General features: G+C 54.7%; 6 protein-coding genes across 6 annotated transcripts; 2 read left to right on the top strand and 4 right to left on the bottom strand.

The window, feature by feature from the left end:
- Positions 1–371: 371 nt before the first annotated feature.
- W97_01702 (uncharacterized protein) lies at positions 372–872 on the bottom strand (the record flags this gene model as incomplete). Its single annotated transcript, XM_007779607.1, has 1 exon — positions 372–872. The coding sequence occupies one exon, from the start codon at positions 870–872 to the stop codon at positions 372–374; it is 501 nt and encodes a 166-aa protein (XP_007777797.1).
- Positions 873–3,349: 2,477 nt separating this feature from the next.
- W97_01701 (uncharacterized protein) lies at positions 3,350–6,777 on the top strand (the record flags this gene model as incomplete). The annotated part of the gene is made up of 3 exons (XM_007779606.1): positions 3,350–3,911; positions 3,959–6,474; positions 6,541–6,777. 3 exons carry the CDS (start codon positions 3,350–3,352, stop codon positions 6,775–6,777), a joined length of 3,315 nt encoding a protein of 1,104 aa, XP_007777796.1.
- Positions 6,778–8,537: 1,760 nt separating this feature from the next.
- W97_01700 (uncharacterized protein) lies at positions 8,538–9,608 on the bottom strand (the record flags this gene model as incomplete). Its single annotated transcript, XM_007779605.1, has 1 exon — positions 8,538–9,608. One exon carries the CDS (start codon positions 9,606–9,608, stop codon positions 8,538–8,540), a length of 1,071 nt encoding a protein of 356 aa, XP_007777795.1.
- A 1,412-nt stretch (positions 9,609–11,020) lies between these two features.
- Positions 11,021–12,246, bottom strand: W97_01699 (uncharacterized protein; the record flags this gene model as incomplete). Its single annotated transcript, XM_007779604.1, has 2 exons — positions 11,021–12,150; positions 12,204–12,246. 2 exons carry the CDS (start codon positions 12,244–12,246, stop codon positions 11,021–11,023), a joined length of 1,173 nt encoding a protein of 390 aa, XP_007777794.1.
- A 575-nt stretch (positions 12,247–12,821) lies between these two features.
- W97_01698 (uncharacterized protein) lies at positions 12,822–13,772 on the bottom strand (the record flags this gene model as incomplete). Its single annotated transcript, XM_007779603.1, has 1 exon — positions 12,822–13,772. The coding sequence occupies one exon, from the start codon at positions 13,770–13,772 to the stop codon at positions 12,822–12,824; it is 951 nt and encodes a 316-aa protein (XP_007777793.1).
- Positions 13,773–14,043: 271 nt separating this feature from the next.
- On the top strand, positions 14,044–16,213 carry W97_01697 (uncharacterized protein; the record flags this gene model as incomplete). Its single annotated transcript, XM_007779602.1, has 2 exons — positions 14,044–14,889; positions 15,248–16,213. 2 exons carry the CDS (start codon positions 14,044–14,046, stop codon positions 16,211–16,213), a joined length of 1,812 nt encoding a protein of 603 aa, XP_007777792.1.
- Positions 16,214–16,215: the final 2 nt, after the last annotated feature.

Raw genomic sequence — 16,215 nt, 5'->3', positions numbered from 1 at the left:
GACCACTACAAGTGAGATTGCTTCAAGATGATACACACGACAGGAATAGGTGGGCAGACGGCAAAGTGCATTGAGTCAGTGCCAGCTAGATGAATTACAGGACGATTTTTTTTTAGCGATTAGCTATTAGCCTAGACCGTACCATACGGTTACAATTTCCGATTCAGCAGCCGGACATCAACATGGGTGCTTCAGTTACAGAGAGTGGCTTCGCCGATAGAAATGTCGATTATGAAAATGCCGCTTAAATACCAGTCGTAATCGTCACAGTCCTGTTCAAGTCCCTCATGCCTGACAATCCGGCTTGAAGCCCGGTGGGAATGCGGTGCTAATTCCGAGTCAGCTAATAGTTCACCAAACACACCAACAGATCAGAGGCATGCATACGAGATGATCGACGTCGCCGGCACCTCCACAAGATCCTGCCACGCCACGTTCCAATCCGGCTGGACCTCCGTCTCAGTCGCAAGAGCCGCCTCGCCGAAACTCGTCACGAAGCCACCAACCTCGCAGTCCTGGTAGCTCCGCTGCACCTTGAAGCGGTCCGGGTAGTACTCGAAGCGGACGGACTGGGCCTCGGCGGACGGGTTGCAAGCGTAGGGTCCGCCGGTGATGGACTCGCCCGGCTTGAAGACTTGGCTGCAGGAGATACTGAGCTCGAGGCCGGGACTCTTGTCGACGAGGGTGAATTCGATGTAGCCCCAGTAAGCGGAGTTGGCGCTGGATTGGAAGGCTTCGAGGTCGTGGATTTCCCAGCCTTGCTCGACAGCACGCTCCTCGAGGCGTTTTTCGAGACGTTCCTCGAGGACTGGTGCTGCGAGGGAGAGAGATGCCAAGGTGAGCGTGAGGAAGGATTTGAATGATGCACGCATGGTTGTATAGTAGAGGTGTGGACTGTAAGTGCAGACTGTGGGAGCGGTTGGAGGTAAATGCAGATAGGATTGAAGGAAGTCGGTAAGAACTGGTGAGGGGTGATGTAGAACTGATGGGGGATTTATGTGGAAGACGGATGAAATAGAGTTTATGTCGGAGACTTAGCGAACCCTGATGGTCGAATGACGAAGGCATCCACACCGCTTTTATACCAAGGGCCATCCCCGTGACAGGCAGCAGCATGTGCCGCAAGCAGCAAACTACCGGCCTCAATCCTGAATCCCACCGATAGCGTGTCTTCTGTATACATTGAGGCTACCATTCCTAAGAGCATTTTGGGTTAACACAGCCATGGCACGGCGAGCTCATGCTACCCTGAGCAGGCGGCGCTCCACATGGCACATTGATCCTGCAGCTACTTGGATCCGATGCTTGGAGAGAACCAAGGCAGTCAGGGCAACGGTAGCATGCACCACCGCTGTAAGGGACGACAACCGTTGAGATGCAAAGCATTGCAGTCAGATGTCCAGCCTCCTCGGTCGTGTTGGCGGCACGCAGCCGTTGAGCTAGCCAGGCAAACTCCTCGTCCCGGCCCTTTCCAATGTCGCAACGCAGCAAAAGCGGGGAAAATCAATTGTCGTGGTGTGAGGTGAGGAAGTGCGGATTGCGACATGCAGCTGGTCCCTGGTTTCTTGTAGCACAGTCGGACGAAAATAGTTCGCTCCAGGGACGAGGTGGCTGGGACGCGGATTTCGCCGGCCAACGGCGGCTGGTGCTTTCGTCACTGCACCGAAGAATCCGATATCCACCTTCCGTTATGGAGCCTCATATCGGATGCAATATTGCTCGGAGAGCGTCCTGTTTACGGACATCCCGCAGATGTGCCCACAAGAAATGTTGGACAACGTCAATGAGCTGACAGGGCAACGTCCTCGAGAACCGGAGACGCCTCCCACAAGTTGGACTTTTAACACTGGCGCGCCCCGAGTACACGTCCTCTTGGGGCGCACCCACACTGATATATTGCACCCGGGGTCGTGCGTCTATTTCAATAACCATAACGGCATAAAACGCCTTTGGGTACGTCACGTTTCGTGGCACCCCATTCGATGAGGCCCACCAAGCCTCGCATAAGACTCAAAGCGTGGCAGCGAAATCTCTTTCTTGCTGTGCTGCTTACCTGCGGCACGCCGAGCATTCGAGCGTGTTGGTATTCCTTTATCACTACTCGTATCCCCTATCTTCTCCACAGTCGGGCATGCTCCGTTTATTCATTGATAGTGTGAGTCTGTATTCGCAGCCTAAACGAGTGTTTGCGTCTTGCGTCTGAATGCCATAAGGCCCTCGTCCACCGCCCTTGAACGGTTCGCATCAGAACCCTTAAAACACACGGACACAGTCACATGTTTTACGCGTGCTTGTGTCACTGCTATAGGTGTGACTGTGGTTTCTTCATGGAGCTTGCCCTTGAGCAAGGCCGGCAGGGCTCCGTGCCCGATGTCGATATCTGCTACTCTAAGTTTGTGGTCGGCTCCGTGAGTTCTATTGAGCACTCACCCTTCTTTCAATTGGCCCGAGGTCTACATATATCGCCGATTCTGCCCCTCTCCTCTTTTCTGCTTGGATTGTACCATGTTACAGTTGGAAAATTCCAGCAGGATTCGGCGTAATTATTCGTCGAACCGCTTCACGTTTCCGCCTGCCATGCGAGTACCCGAAACCGTCAGCCTATCCCCTATCCTAAAACCACCACAACGCTCGAATCGACGCAACGAACGATGTGTAATCCGAGCAAATTCCGGGATCTACGATCTAGCATACTTGCCAGCAACGTTGACTCTGCTCAACTGACCAGGTGTTTGGCGTGGAGCCGCGAGTGGCCGCCTGCACTTCAAGCAACACATCGCCTGTGTAATGATGGATCAGCTAACGGAAAGGCTTTCTTACTCCATTGCAACCTCGTTCCTTTGGTCCTCCATTGGGCTTGGAGATGCTGAGTCTGGTCAGTGCTCCCTGGCGCTAACTTTTACTGGCACTCGAAGAGCAGGCTATTGTTGGTGGAAATTCGACCATGACATCAGGGCAATGTCCAGTTTAGATGTTCTTCCTATCCGTACACAGTTCTACACCATTACTGTAGACAACACAACTGTAAAGAGAGCAAACCCGTAGTATACACTCCATTTGATGCCACGTGACCAGCTCGCATGTGATTGCGCCTCGGGCCAATAATCTCCGTTGCCGACGATGACAGGCATGAGTCCAGCCTCCCCGCAAACCAGCAGCGCGGCACGAGGCGAAGCATTTCCCTGCAACACCAGAGCTCCGATCATCATCGACTCAAGCCCACAGCGTAATACACTCGCCACTTACACGATCTCTCCAGAAGCAACTCAGTGCGCCTTCTTGGATGCCGCGGTAACCCAGCTTCACAGCTCAGCAAGTCGCTCCAGGCGCCAGCTCGCGTGCAGACACGATGCGCCAACTAACCAATCTGCCACCTCTGTTGGCGGCTTTAACCCTATCATGGACAGCGACAAGCGCCTACAAGTATCATAGCAACTACTCAAGCGCTGAACTCTCGCCCAGCTACTTCTCCATCTACGGCGACCGGCCCGATGGATGCCCCCCCTGCTTCAACTGCAACCTCGAAGACTTCCAGTGCCACCAGTACGCCCCTTGCACTAAGGCCAACGGCAAATGCAACTGTCCGCCTGGCTTCGGCGGTGAGGATTGTTCGGACCCAGTATGCGGTTCGCTAGCAGAGGGGCGAGACAGGACGCCGAGGAAGGACAAATATTGCGAGTGCAATGAAGGATGGGAAGGCATCAACTGCAACGTGTGCAAGACGAACGACGCATGTAATGCGCTGATGCCGGAAGGCGAGGGAGGGGTGTGCTATAGGGAGGGCGCGGTGGTCAAGGAGAACTACCAGATGTGCGACATCACGAACAGGAAGATATTGGATCAGTTAAAGGAGCAGAAGCCGCAGGCGACATTTTCGTGTAACGCGGAGACGGAGAAATGTAACTTTCAGTGTATGTTCACCCAGGCGCGATTTCGATGGCAAGGCTGACCGAAACAGTTTGGGTTGATCAGAAAGAGTCGTTCTATTGCGACCTCGATACCTGCTCCTCGAACCTCGTCATCGAATCAAACCGCAACACCACGAAGTACAGCTGCGACCACATCAAATGCCGATGTATACCAGGACGGATGCTTTGCGGCGAAGAAGGGTCTATTGACATCGGCGACTTCCTGGACCAGGAGATCAAAGGGCCGGCCTCGTTTACATCCATATCAACGGAGGGTGGCAGTTCTCAAGATGGAAGCAAGTTCTCTGAGCCTGCCATGAACGATCTCATTTCGCAAGTGTTTGGCGACGAGAGCATTACATTAAACTGCCATTCCGGAGAATGCTTGTACAAGACCGATGTTCCTGGCTACGAGAGGCCAGTCAAGAAGATCAATACCCCGCTGATCGCAGGTGTTATCGCGGGCTGCGCTTTGTTTGTGGTTGCGGTCATTCTGGTGGTGTGGTATCTGTCAAGAAGAGCTGCCACGAAGCGCTGGGGAGCGATTCATCTTTCAGATGACGAGGAAGACGAAAACGCGAAGCTGATGGCAGATCATAAGCCGGCAGCGCTATACTTCGAGAATGTATCCTACAACCTTGGTGGCAAGCAGATACTGTCTGGAATCCAAGGCGCCGTGCATCCAGGCGAGCTTCTGGCTATCATGGGTGCTTCAGGCGCAGGCAAGACGACTTTCCTCGACATTCTCGCTCGGAAGAACAAGCGTGGCTATGTGCAAGGAGAATTCTACGTCAATGGCGAAAGAGTCCTTGACGAGGAATTCCGCAGTGTTATTGGATTTGTGGACCAGGAGGATACCATGCTACCTACACTGACGGTGCACGAGACTATACTCGATTCGGCTATGTTACGGTTACCGAAGGAGATGAGTCTCGCCGCAAAAGAGCAGAAGGTGGAAGACGTCGAGAAGCAGCTTGGCATCTACCACATTCGCCACCAACAGATCGGTTCGGAAGAGGGTAGCGGACGGGGCATCTCCGGCGGCGAAAAGCGGCGAGTAGGAATCGCCTGCGAGCTTGTCACCAGCCCAAGTATACTATTCCTAGACGAACCGACAAGCGGCCTTGATGCCTTCAATGCCTTCAATGTGGTCGAGTGTCTTGTCACCCTAGTCAAGAACTACAACAGGACCGTAATCTTCACGATTCATCAGCCCCGATCCAACATCGTTGCACTTTTCGACCAGCTGATCCTTCTTGCTCGAGGACGAACCGTCTACTCAGGACCATTCTCCAGCTGTCAGGCTTACTTCGACCACATCGGCTATGCCTGCCCCCCGGGCTTCAACATTGCAGATTATCTCGTCGACTTGACCATGCACGCTGGTACCGCTCACGCACCCATCGACGATAGTGTTCTCTTCTCTCACGAAGACGGCCTCAAAACCCGCGCGAGCAGCGCAGTCGCCATCAAGTCCATCCCGAGCATCATCTCGAGCATCAGCGTCGGCGCTGGTAGTTACGGTAGCCCCAGTGATAGTAGCCTACGGCCCAAGAACAAACGAAGAACATCGGTTCGTCAACAGCAAGAGAGGCACCTTTTCACCCGCAAGAAGAGCATTGGCGCAGCAGAGGCTGTCCCCGGAACGCCTAAGACCGATGACGAGACTACGAGTATCCCCGATTCGCAGCGCGACAGCCAACAGCAATGGCTCAGATTACAGAAGCAGGCCGGCCAACCACCGCCGCAAATCCTAGATGATCCGGATCAGCTGCCCCCGCCCGCAAACGGCGGCACAGGCACCGACCTCGACACCCTCGTCTCCAGCTACGCCTCCTCCGACGTCGCGAGCTCCCTCCAAGAAGACATCAAAGCCGCCGTCAGCAACGCCGACACCTCCAACGGCCACCCCAACGGCTCCGCCTCCGGCCCCGCAACCAGCGGGAAGGTAAAGGGGTACCGCAAAGTCGGCTTTGCGGGCCAGTTCCGGATCCTCTCGATCCGCACCTGGCGGAACCTGTACCGCAACCCGATGCTGATGCTCACGCACTACGCCATTGCGATCGTGCTGGCTGTGTTTCTGGGATTCCTGTTCTATGGCCTCACGGACGACATCAAGGGCTTCCAGAACAGGCTTGGCTTATTCTTCTTCCTGCTTGCGCTGTTTGGCTTCAGCACGCTTACGAGCTTGACGGTGTTTGCGCCTGAGAGATTGCTCTTTGTGCGCGAGAGGGCCAAGGGGTATTATTACCCCATCAGCTACTACACGGCCAAGGTCATCTTCGATATCGTGCCCCTGCGCATTATACCGCCGCTCATCATGGGGGTGGTGGTGTACCCGATGACGGGGCTGATCCCGGCGTGGCCCGAGTTTCTGAAGTTCATGCTGTTTTTGGTGCTGTTTAATCTGGCTGCCGCGGCCATCATCTTGTTCATTGGCATCGTATTCAAGAACCAGGGCGTTGCGAATCTGATCGCGACGCTCGTGATGCTGTTTTCGTTGCTCTTCGGGGGTTTCTTGCTCAATCACGAGAGCATACCTAATGTTTTTGGTTGGCTGCAGCCGGTAAGTCACATCCTCTCAGCTTCTCTCCATCTTTCCTGTCTTTTTCGTGAGGCTAACGCCACACAGCTCTCCATCTTCCACTACGGCTTCGAGGGCCTCATCGTCAACGAGGTCAAGTACCTGTCCCTCATCGACCACAAATACGGCCTCGACATCGAGGTCCCGGGTTCGGCTATCCTGAGCAGCTTTGGTTTCAACGTTCTGGCGCTGTGGCGCGATGCGGTTGGGTTGGCAATCTTTGCGGGCGTCTTCGTTGTGCTGGCTTATGTCGCTATGCATATTTTGCTGGTGGAGAGGCGGTAATGGGTGTGGGACGCGTGGAGGAGTGGAATAGGATTTAAGGGACAGGCCTGTAGGAAAGGCAGGGAGGGCTGTAAATAGACGGGTGGGAATTCATTTAGAGGGATCTTGATCTAGCCTTATTGGTGAGGCAGGCCTTTACGAGGTTGTACATAACCCTCTATCTCCTATACCTGTGGTTCAATCGGGCAGATCTGAGTGTGCTGAAGAATTTCGACACGGATTTGCTCTCAACTCATGAGCACTCAAGATTGTCTAGACCTTCTAAGCGTAGTCCTCGGTGACTTGGAACAACTCTCGGTATGTCAATCAGATACTTCAAAGCACATCTTCAACTTCTCCGCTCACCTTGCTTCTTCCTCAAGCTCCAGCACGAGGCCAAAGGTTCGACGAAAAAACAAAGTCGGTTCATAGTCCAAAGGAGTCGACCGATGGCATGTTGGCCGATTGATAGAAACCAAGCCAACCAGTTGCCTGGCGCTGGTCAAGTGCTGCACGATTTCCCGCCTGTTAAGGCGGAACCGGCAAATGTTGGTGCTCTTTGCCAGCCAAGTACCGTGAGGGCATTGAAAATCCAAAAGGTGCGAACGCACTATTGCCTTCGCAGTATCCAATGTTTGAGAGATACGCGCATGTTTCCTGTTTCTCAGGAGAAGGTCTTTTTTGACCGCTTGGCTGAGTTCGAACACAACTCGGCTCTCACGGGTCTTTTCCCGTTTGGATCCAGCGAGCAAACGTAATAAAACACGTTTTACGTGAACGAACTCCTAGCCACGATGGTGTACAATGTGCCAGGCTACCATCTCGTGTGAGTGGTCCAATTGGCGACATCGTCGTGCGTGTTGCCAGCTTAGCACCCGTGAGGGCGGAAGCTGGCATTGTATGTGGTCTTGCTAGTCAAACACCTGTTAGGGCGTTGGCCAACTCTGATAGTCGTACGTGTTGCAGGTTTCCATCTCGTGAGAGTGGTTGCCCGACGATAAAGTTGTGCGTTGTTGCCAGTCAAGCACCCGTGAGGGCATTGACCGACGGTGGAGTCGTAATCGAGGCCATGTCGTCGCCTGGGGCGTCACCACCGCGGATGTCCATGCTGAAGGCCTACCACCCGGAGGTGTTTGTTGACCGACGCTCTGTCGTCGCGATCTGACAGCCTCAAAAGGCATCGACAGGCGCTAGATCGAATCTTCTTCGTGAAGAGCAGGGTCTGTATTCAAGGGAAGAGAAAGTCCACCGCGATTCCGAACTCCCAGATTTGGGTAAATCGGTTGCTCGGCCCCCGCGATGGAGCTTTCTACTCCGCCTTGGGCAATCGGTCGTAGTCTGCTCGGAGTCCTACGCCGGTGCTGAGGAAGGGAAGATGGGAGTGGGAGGGAATGCGGTCGGGTTATATGGGCGGGTTTCGCGCTAGTGGGGAACGGAGATTAGGAGGCCGGGGCTGGGGGGACGCGTTGGAGGACGCGTTGGAGGACGCGTTTGAGGGCGCGTTTGAGGGCGCGTTTTAGGCGCGTCACGTGGTGTGGCGCCCCAACCCCTGAATCCAGCGGGCAAGCAACAAAGTCGTAAGTCAGAACATCACACATAAACATCGCGTGGAGAACGGGAACAAGTGAGCATTGAGCACGTTCATCGAGGAATGCATATAAAAAGTACAGAATGCTGCTGTCTACATCAGACGTGAATCTCCAAGTCATGCCACATGGAACTCATCCCACTCCCCCAGGACTATCACTGCGTGCATAACTCACCTACCACTCCGGCATCCCTCAACAAGCGGAAACATACAGCCCAATCGGCTCCGGGTTATAGTCCTGAAACCACTCCAAGCTAGTCGGATCCTTATGCGGCAACATCGCACCCATAACATACCCCTCTCTCTTCCCCGCCGGGCACGCAAAGCTCGTAACAACATAACCATTCCCCGGCTTCAAGCTCTGCATTCCATAGTCCTCCGTCCACGTCGGCATGTTTCCCCACGTCGTCTCCTCAGTCGCAGCGCCCTTAAGGTGCGCGAACACCACCTCCCCGCTCCCACTAAGCCGGAAGGAGGACGTGACGAACCTGTCCTGCGTCGGGAGGAGGAAGACCAGCGTGCAGGTCTTCCCGGCTAGGGAGGCGGGAAAGTCGAAGTTGAAGATTGTGCTCTTGTTTGAGGTGACGTGGCCGTTATAAGAGGTCCCCTGGGCTTTGGAGGGGTTGGATTCGTCGACGGAGATGATGAGGTGGGGGAACTGTGGAGGAGGGTGGATTAGCTGGGTGGGTTTTGAGAGGAGGGGTGGGATGGGAGCGGGGGCCGAGCTTACTTCCCACATGCCGGATAAGTTCGGGGGGCAGGACTTCTGCGTTGGAGCAGCAGCTGGTGCCGCTGAAGCTGGAGCCGGGCTTGGAGCAGGACAACCTGCCCTACATGAGTCCGCCGCAAGCGTCACATCAACACACCCTCCCTGGCCCAGTGGAGCTCTGACATAGACATTGAAACCGCCCTGGTCGCCCGTAGGACAAGCAACGAATTTCGACGTGTGATTGTAGGTAAGCATGCCATCGCAGGCAACCGAGAAGCCGGGCATAGCTCCAGCACCAGTGTCACATTGGAACTGCGTAGTCGGCCCCGTGAGGATGCATCCGCGTCCGCTCTGGTCGGTCAGGCCTCCGTCCTCGCTGATGCAGTAGGTGCTCGGGGGAAAGCCTTGGCCGATGCGGTTCTGGCCGTCGGCGAGCTGGCCGAGGGGACCACCGGAACCGCCGGTGGCGGTGAGGGTGAAGCAGCAAGGGGGTTGGCGGGGTGTGAGGGCTGAGGCGCTGAGGCCGAGGGTTAGGGCTGTGAGAGAGATCTTCATAGTAATATGATGTTGGAGATGGGAAATATATTTGAAATTTGAGTAACTGATGTACTTGATGTGAGAAGATGAAAGGAAAGCGGACTGGGCACCAGCAGAGTCTTGAAGACTCCTCATAAGATTACATCTGCGTCTCACCTCTGCACGAAGCAAGGCGTGCTAAGGCAAGGCGTGGCATGCATGTTGCTGCGAGGACCAAAGGTTTTGGTTTTCACTGTTTTGGTAGTAACGTCGATAGAGGTCTGAAGGCCATATCATTACTGAGACAGTCTTTGGCACTGTTCAAGGCTCCGCCGTGGGTTGCTGTAACTCTTGTGCTCCTACTCAATCTCCAACGGCAAGACTCAGGCACAGCGGTTGAGAGGTAAAGAAGAGAAGAGTACTGCAGACGGTAAGGTAAACAGGATGCTTCAATGGCTGTAACCCCTCGCTTCCTGATGTCATAATCAAAGGAGCGAATTTTTGGGAGTGACTTTGAACATAAGATCTGCATGCAAGCGAGATTCGAGAAGACGGTCGGGATTATGAAACGTGGAGAATGGGACTCCGGAATGCGAACAATGGTCCTTGTGTTTGATCAGTACCCGCCAAACTGTAAGCCATTATCATATTGATCCGTCAGTATTAATGTAACGGTGATGAACGGTGCCAATTTGAACATTCTGGGGTGCCGGGCAGTTCATCTGCGCTGTTTCCGCGCTGGGCCTGGTTTGTCCCTGATACAGTAGGACCAAGCAATGTTTCGCGAGGTTTGGCTGCTTGTGTCTGTAGTTGAGAGGAGATTGCGGGAGCGTGGGAAGCAAATGAAGGTGGTGGTGAGCCAAGGCTGCCCGCAGCGCGCCACAAAGCTTCATCGAACAGCAAGGACATGCGAATATTGAGCATGGATGTCTAACCAACATGGTATTTTGCTACATTCGCGAAAGACGGCTTTGCATTGTCAAGTTACAACGGAGAATACCTAGGCAGTCACAGAGTATGCGGACGGATGTTTTGATCCGCATTGATTGACCTAGCAAACCACTTTTGAGATCTGAAAAGGACGAGCACCACCAACCGACTCCCGGGATGCTCGAAGCGCAGATAGCCTCCCAGCTAGAAGCTCCGCAATACGGAAAGATGAAGAAAATAGCTTCTCCAGTAGATTCTGTCCGTCCAGATCAAAAGAACGCCAAGAACCAAAAAACCCATGAAATCCCTTTTTGCCGCCTACGCCGCCTTGCACAGAAGCGCTTGCAACGCTCGGACTAAGCCTGTAAGCCCCAATACTCGCATGAACCAATGCCGCAGATGTTCAGAAAACACTTTTGTGAGCACGACCGCCAAAACAGCCAAGGGCAAAGGGGGCCGTCAAGGGCAGATACTGTCCACGCAGTGCGTGGAAACACCTGTTCTGCACCGTCAGTGGCTCTCTAGGCAGGCACGGTCGTGATCTTCGAGTTGCTGCGCTTCTTCGTGGGTTCTCCGGTTCCCCCTTCGGCAGCAGCCGCAGCCTTCCTCTTCTTCGGTTCTGCAGTCTTAGTCGGCTTCGGTGTCTCCTGGGGCTTCGGCAGCTGCATCATCGCTTCGACTTCCCGAGTCCGCAACAATGCTTGCTCAGGTACACCGTAGAATTCTACACTAACCTCTTCCAAGCCTCTGAGAAAGCACAATTGGTGAAATCCAAGATTCTCGACCTTCGCGCCGTTCCAGGACGTGGCGGTGAAGCGAAAGGTCCTGAGACGCTTGCACTCAGCAAGCAGGCGAAAGGCGGATATGGCCCCGGTGTTTTGTTCGCTCTTGAACGAGCATTCGATGGCAACATGAGCTAAGTGCTCACGACGAGTGCGGCCCATCCGCTTCAGGAACGTGGCTAGAATCCTCATGGAGTCGAACTTGAAGTAGTTGTAGAAGTAGAAGATTGGGAGTGCGTCGAGGCTCACTTGCTTACTTACCAAAAGCAAGGTAAGAATTGATGCCATTGGCGGAAAGGTGATATTAGGCCTAGGAATACCCATAGATACTCGATTCCTATACAGGCTTCCATCCTTGTTGACACTCAGGCGCGCCCAGTACGTGGAGTACTGAAGGACGTAACGAAAGATCATAGCTCGTATTTCGGCCGGCAGTCGCATGAAGGGGAACGGGACAGGATCGATATTGAACGTTGCAAATATCAATCGTTCCGCTCCGGGAACAATGCTGTAGATGTCGCCGCGCGCCTGGAAGACTCGTTCATACCGATTGTTCTCATCGAAGAGCTCCTCCCTGAGCGTCTTGGATAAAGAGACATTGGCTGCAACTTTGGGGTTGTAGTAGGTACGTAGCCATCCTTCAAGATCTGGTGTGGAGAGTGTCTTCTGGTAGTAGACGAAGTTGCCATGAAGCCACTGAAGAATCTGATCGAAGTCTGCGGACCGCTTCTCTTTGCTTAGGATAGCCAGTGCTATCAGCTGTCTTGGGGTGAACTTCGGCTTCTTGCCATCGTCGATAACGTAAGCCGGAATCTTGACGGTGTCGATAGCGCCGGTCGCAGCTATCACTCGAGTCGGGCATCTGGCAGCTGCAATAGTGTCAATTTCCTTCGCAGGCAACCCAATCTAGATTCTAGCTCACCTGACGCAGTGAAGGGCGGCGATGCCGCTCCGACAGTCGCCATGGAGTTGTTCGTTTGGTTGGTCAGGTTGAGTGAACGGGGATAGGTGTCAGTCAGACGCCTTTCAACGAAGCTTCGCCGTGACTGCTAAGTGAAACTGTACTGAGCATCGATCTTGAACCCACTGAAGCCAAAGAGTGGTGCTCACGATCAAAGTGAGAATAGAGACGCTGGTAGAGTCAGCGTGGGTTTGAAGGTGAGGTTGAAGTAGAGGAATAAGGCGTAAGGACAGATGTACTGGACGATGAGTTGAATGAGAGAAACCAGTCCCACTCTCGACCGAGTTATATAACTTGCGAGCTAGCGCGCTTGGAAATGCCGGATTCCGTGTTGGACAAGCTGAACGCAGCGACTAGAAGCAGCTTCGCGGTTCAGACAAGAGGGTCTTGCTTTGGTGAAGTGAAAGAGCTCAGGTGTTGACTGCAAGACTTGTATATTGGCCCAAGGTCATATTGCAGAATGAAGGTGAGGGGTTGGAAAGGAGGAAAGATTGCTCCTGCCGAGGAGGTGACGATTTATATATTGAGAGCCTTCAGAAAAAACATGGATAGTTCGAGATGATACAACGCCCCAATGCTTTAATACGACCGACCCGAAGCACTCTCCTGATGATCCCAAATCTTCCCTCCCGTCAGCTGTTCCGCAATCTCCTTCAAGCGCTCCTGCCTCAAGCTGGCCAAGTCTCCACCGGTAGACGTATCATCCGTATTCGCTTTCCTCAACAACTGCGCCACAGTGTCCGGTTTGGCAACATCCCACATACTCAACCCATCAGTGAGCGCGCCGAACCTCTTCGGCATCTCCTCCGTCCCAAAGGCCTCCTCGACTGCAGCATCCAACTGGGCCTCCGTGGTGATGAAGTCCTTCGCCTGCATATAGAGCATGTGCAGCGAGTCCATCTGCCAGGCCTCCTTGTCCTTCGCTTTGGCTTCGTACTTTGCAGCACTCTCCTGCAGCTTCGCCGGATCCGGTCCGTGGATCTTCATCCGCCCTTCCAGGATGTCTCGCAGTTCCACGCTGATGCTCGACTGCGTCAACAGCTCATCGTCCCGCTCCGGCTGGCTAATGAGCGCCTTCTGCTCGGCTTGTCGGCGGGCTCCGCGCTCAGCGAAGTACTTGTCGGTCTGGCGCTTGCGCTTCTGCAGCTCCATGATGCCCTCTCGGAGGTTCTTCCGCCGCACTTCGGCCATTCGCTCTTTCCATGCTAGTCGTGATGACCCGGGGCCGGTTGGTGCTTTGCGTTGGCTGTCTGGTTCGGGGGTTGCGCGGACGAGGTAGACGGGGGATGCTTTATTGGGTGCCCCACGGGGGAAGATCTCTCGGGGGACGGGGAGCACGCCTTTGACGGGAGGCTTGTAGTGCGCACGAGTTTGGGGGGTTTTAGGGACTTCGATGTAGCGAGGAGACTCTGGTCCGACCTGGGAGAGAGTGGCTGTGGAGGAGAGCCATCGGCGGGGGTTGACTGCTCGAGAGCATGATGGGCATAACGACGATGTGGGGACCGCTGCCCGCGGCATTGATGGAGGCATGGCTGGGAAGGGGGTTACAATGTCCTCAGCGTGCAGCGGATTTCCAGTCACGGAGGTGTCGTCGAGCTGGTTCGGCAGTCCGCAAAGCTTGGCAGGGCACAGACTTGACTGGAACTTTTTTGCACCACACCTTGGCATCCTCTAGGTCCATAAAACTTCAAATTCGACTTACCACTTTGCACAGAGCGGCGACTTACGCTCTAAGGCTCTTAGCACAGTATACCGACCGCAACACCACACAGACTCCGGATACTCCCAGTCGGCCGGCACGATGGGCAGTTTCAAGAAAGAAAAAGCTCGCAAAGAGCGCGACGGCACGACCGGCGACGGCATGGCCAACGTACGCATGAAGGGCGAGAACTTCTACCGCGACGCCAAAAAGGTCAAAAAACTCAACATCCTCAAAGAAGGCAAGGCGCAGCGGAATGCCAGCGGCAAAATCACCAAGGCCGCCTCATACCAGTCGAGAGACAAACCCAAGGCCGTAATCGAGCCCAACCGCAAGTGGTTCGGCAACACGCGGGTCATCAGCCAGGATGCGCTGAACGCATTTCGGGGGGCCGTTGAGGCGCAGCAGGCGGATCCGTATTCGTACCTTTTGCGGCAGAATAAGTTGCCTATGAGTTTGATTCGAGATACGACGACGAAGAATGGCGTTAAGCAGCATGCGGCGAAGATGACGGTGGAGACGTCGCCGTTCAGCGATACATTTGGCCCCAAGGCTCAGAGGAAGCGCGTCAAGCTCGGCGTGAGCTCGCTCCAAGACCTGGCTGGGGAGTCCGTCAAGATGCACGACGATTACCTAGACCGACTTGAGCAAGCGAAGCTCCTGAGCGGTAACTCCGGAGCCGGTGCGCAAGAAGACGACGGCACCAACGCGGACGGCACTCTTACCTCAGCCATCGAGCCCGTCTTCAGCAAAGGCCAGTCGAAAAGAATATGGAACGAGCTCTACAAAGTCATCGACAGCTCAGACGTCATCCTCCACGTCCTCGATGCGCGAGACCCCGAAGGCACGCGCTGCAGATCTGTAGAGAAGTACATTGCCACCGAAGCACCGCACAAGCACCTCGTTTTCATTCTCAACAAAGTGGACCTCGTACCCTCAAAAGTCGCCGTAAGTTCTCCTCTCCCTCCCCGTCTCACCCTCTTCATCCCATCGTTAAGTCAAGGCCCCTTCCTGCACTCGCTGCAACCCAATGGAAGACCGCCTGTTACAACTTTGGGATATCGATCTCGCGCCCGCCGCTCTCTACCGTCATGGCAGTGGAGCTGACCAGCCGCCGTCTTGGAGGCTGCGTCTCACAGGGCGCGAGGATGTTTCGTTTGAGTTGAGGACTTCGCCGTCGTTCTTTCGAGCGGCCCGTTGTGGCGGTTCTCTTAGTAATGATTCATACATATCCTCCTCCCATCTGCGTCATTGTCATCCCTGTCATCATTGTAGAACGCCAGCGCTGATGGTGACTCAAATCCAGGCCGCCTGGGTAAGAACATTGTCAAAAGACCACCCCACCCTCGCCTTCCACGCGTCGATCACAAACTCCTTCGGCAAAGGCTCCCTCATCGCCCTCCTCCGCCAATTCTCCTCGCTCCACTCAGAACGCAAACAAATTTCCTGCGGGCTCATCGGGTACCCCTCGGTCGGCAAATCGTCCGTCATAAACACGCTCCGCAAGAAAAAGGTCTGCACCGTCGCCCCGCAGCCCGGCGAGACGAAGGTCTGGCAGTACATCACCCTTATGAAACGCATCTATCTGATCGACTGCCCCGGTATCGTGCCGCCGCAGCAGAACGATAGTCCGGAGGAGCTGCTGTTGAGAGGCACGGTCAGAGTGGAGAAGTTGGAGGAGCCGCATCAGTATATTGAGGCGGTGCTCAGGAAGGTGAAGAGGCAGCATGTGGAACGCACGTATGAGATCAAGGGGTGGGACACCACGCTGGAGTTTTTGGAGATGCTGGCGAGGAAGGGGGGGAGGCTTTTGAAGGGCGGAGAGGCGGATTTGGATGGGGTGGCTAAGATGGTGTTGAATGATTTCTGTAGGGGGCGCTTGCCGTGGTTTACGCCTCCATCGGTGCAGGAGGGCCAGGAGGAGAGATTCCAGAAGGGGGAGGGGAGACTGGGGGAGATGAGCTTGAAGAGGGGGAGGGCGGAGGAGGAGGAGGAGGAGGAGGAGGAGGATGAGGGCGAGAGCTTTGAGGGGTTTGGGGATAATGATCAGCCGGTTGGTGCGGAGGCGGCGGACTCGGAGGGTGCTAGCAGTGATGGCATTTCCGACGAGTCGTCTGAGGCTGAGGTAGAGATAGAGGCAGCTGAGGACGACCTCGACGCAGCTACCATCGTTGCTGAGCAGGACGACACAGTCAAGCTGGCTGATGATAGTGGCAGTATCGACGAAGCACCACCGACTAGCAAGTCAAGGAAGCGGAGGTGCAAGCAGTAGGC

The sequence above is a fragment of the Coniosporium apollinis genome (genome assembly GCF_000281105.1).
Source record: "Coniosporium apollinis CBS 100218 chromosome Unknown supercont1.6, whole genome shotgun sequence".
Taxonomy (NCBI): Eukaryota; Fungi; Ascomycota; class Dothideomycetes; genus Coniosporium; species Coniosporium apollinis.
Note: the sequence above shows the minus strand (reverse complement) of the source record. Positions and strands in the feature narration are given on the sequence as shown.